General features: G+C 32.5%; 1 protein-coding gene across 1 annotated transcript; it reads left to right on the plus strand.

Annotated features, from left to right (window-relative positions):
• Positions 1-1,385: 1,385 nt before the first annotated feature.
• On the plus strand, positions 1,386-2,377 carry LOC111682244 (cilia- and flagella-associated protein 298). Its single transcript, XM_023444145.2, has one exon. The coding sequence runs from the start codon at positions 1,430-1,432 to the stop codon at positions 2,303-2,305; it is 876 nt and encodes a 291-aa protein (XP_023299913.1). The 5' UTR covers positions 1,386-1,429; the 3' UTR covers positions 2,306-2,377.
• The last annotated feature ends 196 nt before the right edge of the window (positions 2,378-2,573 follow it).

Below are 2,573 nucleotides of genomic sequence, written 5' to 3' on the forward strand. Positions count from 1 at the left end.
AGATAGATAGATAGATAGATAGATAGATAGATAGACAGATAGATAGATAGATAGATAGATAGATAGATAGATAGATAGATAGATAGATAGATAGATAGACAGACAGATTAGTTAGTTAGTTAGTTAGTTAGTTAGTTAGTTAGTTAGTTAGTTAGTTAGTTAGTTAGTTAGTTAGCTAGTTAGTTAGCTAGCTAGCTAGCTAGTTAGTTAGTTAGTTAGTTAGTTAGTTAGTTAGTTAGTTAGTTAGTTAGATAGTTAGTTAGTTAGTTAGTTAGTTAGTTAGTTAGTTAGCTAGTTAGTTAGTTAGTTAGTTAGTTAGTTAGTTAGTTAGTTAGTTAGTTAGTTAGTTAGTTAGTTAGTTAGTTAGTTAGTTAGATAGTTAGTTAGTTAGTTAGCTAGCTAGCTAGCTAGCTAGGTAGTTAGTTAGATAGTTAGTTAGTTAGTTAGTTAGTTTGTTAGTTAGTTAGTTAGTTAGTTAGTTAGTTAGTTAGTTAGTTAGTTATTTAGTTAGTTAGTTAGTTAGTTAGTTAGTTAGTTAGTTATTTAGTTAGTTAGTTAGTTAGTTAGTTAGTTAGTTAGTTAGTTAGTTAGTTAGTTAGTTAGTTAGTTAGTTAGTTAGTTAGTTAGTTAGTTAGTTAGTAAGTTAGTTAGTTAGTTACTTAGTTAGTTAGACTAGTTCATATAATAGTATATAGACTATTTCACAGTCAAGTCTATGAACTATTCCTCAGACTATTCTATAGACGATTCCACATTCTAGTCTATAGACTGTGATTAGTCTAGTCTATAGAATGTTCCATAGTCTAGTCTATAGGCTATTCCATAGTCTAATCTATTGACTATTCCATAGTATAGTCTATAGACGATTCCATAGTATAGTCAATAGACTTTTCCGTCGTCTAGTCCTTAGTCTAGTTCCATGGTCTAGTCTATAGACGATTTCATATTCTAGTCCATAAACTATGCTAAGTCTAATCTAGAGACTATTCTATAATCTAGTCTAGTGACTATTCCATAGTTTAGACTATAGACTATTCCATAGTATAGTTTATAGACCATTCCATAATCTGGTCTATAGACTATTCCATAGTCTAGTCTACAGACTATTCCACTGTGTAGCCTATAGACTATTCCACAGTCTAGTCTATTCCAATTCCAATGACTTGTCAACTCTTCTAAACATTTTAACGATGATTTTGTTGTTAAGTTCATTTAATAAACAATTATTAAGATTAAAACGATTTCTGCAACAACCCTCGCAAACAAACATGATTTCTAAGGCAACTGGTAACCCTTAGTTACAATTATTTATAAATATTTGCTTTTCTTTCATCGATATTTAAGACGATTTTAAAAATTTATTATTTACTCTAACTTCAAACTTTAACTGACATACTGAAATAAATTTCCTAAATCGCTAAATATAAACATGGTCATTTTGCATGTCAAACGTGGAGATGAAAATCTTTTTCTATACGAAACGACCGTCAATGAAAATACCAGCAATATTATCAAGGATATAACTGCCATCTATAATGGACGTTTAAAAATCGAACGTATTTGTATGGAAATGGAAGAATTGGCCTCACATGGCACACTTTTGCCACCGGAAATTTTGGGTCTTACCGATGAACAGGTGGAGGAGCTGAAACTAAAAGATGTTTGGGGTGAGAAATGTATACCATCGGGAGGTTTTGTTTACAACAAAGATCCCATTGGACGCCGCAATGGCAGGCAGCCTAAGGAAAATATGCAGCAGGTATTGAGAAATGCCGTAAAAGATGCCAAGGCTATGATAGATAAAAAGTTGGTATTGGCTAAACAACCACTCACCCTTAAGATTGTAGGAGAAGCTATAAGTCTTCTAAAGGGAGCTGTTACCATAGTATATCCCATGCAATTGCCACCCCACGATATAATACGCATGGAATTTAATAATACCGAAGATTTAACTGGTACGCAAGCTTCAAAGGAAGTAATTGAACCGTCAAAGGCTCAACTATGGTTTGCTGGCCGTTTGATATTGTGCGATAAGAAATTGTCTCAATTTATCGGTAATAATGATAAAACAAAAGTCGTGGTTAAATTAAATACCCTTGGTGAGGGCATACCTTCTCGAGAACCTGTCATTACGGAAGATATACGCAAACGTATGATGGCCGATGCTTATAGACGTCAGGAGGAATTAAAGAAACTGGAAATTGATGAGGATGACACGTATTTGAATTCTTCTTGGGCTGATAGCAACAGTTTAAAGCGACAAGTTCATGGTTTGGATAATGTGCGTTTTCGAATGGGTTTATAAATAGTGCAGTCTGTAGCTTGATTTTAATATTATTCTAATAAATTACGTTTATTTCATTATTTAATTAATTAATTTATTGATTTTCAATAAATTCTATAATCAAGTGTATATCTATATCTAGTTCAGTTCTAGTTCAGATCTAGTTCAGTTCTAGTTCAGATCTAGTTCAGTTCTAGTTCAGTTCTAGTTCAGTTCTTGTTCAGTTCTTGTTCAGTTCTAGTTCAGTTCTAGTTCAGTTCTAGTTCAGTTCTAGTTCAGTTCTAGTTCA

The sequence above is a fragment of the Lucilia cuprina genome, chromosome 6 (genome assembly GCF_022045245.1).
Source record: "Lucilia cuprina isolate Lc7/37 chromosome 6, ASM2204524v1, whole genome shotgun sequence".
NCBI lineage: Eukaryota > Metazoa > Arthropoda > Insecta > Diptera > Calliphoridae > Lucilia > Lucilia cuprina.

Coding starts and splice junctions, on each gene's coding strand:
- LOC111682244 (XM_023444145.2), top strand. CDS start 1,430: ATGGTCATTTTGCATGTCAAACGTGGAGATGAAAATCTTTTTCTATAC.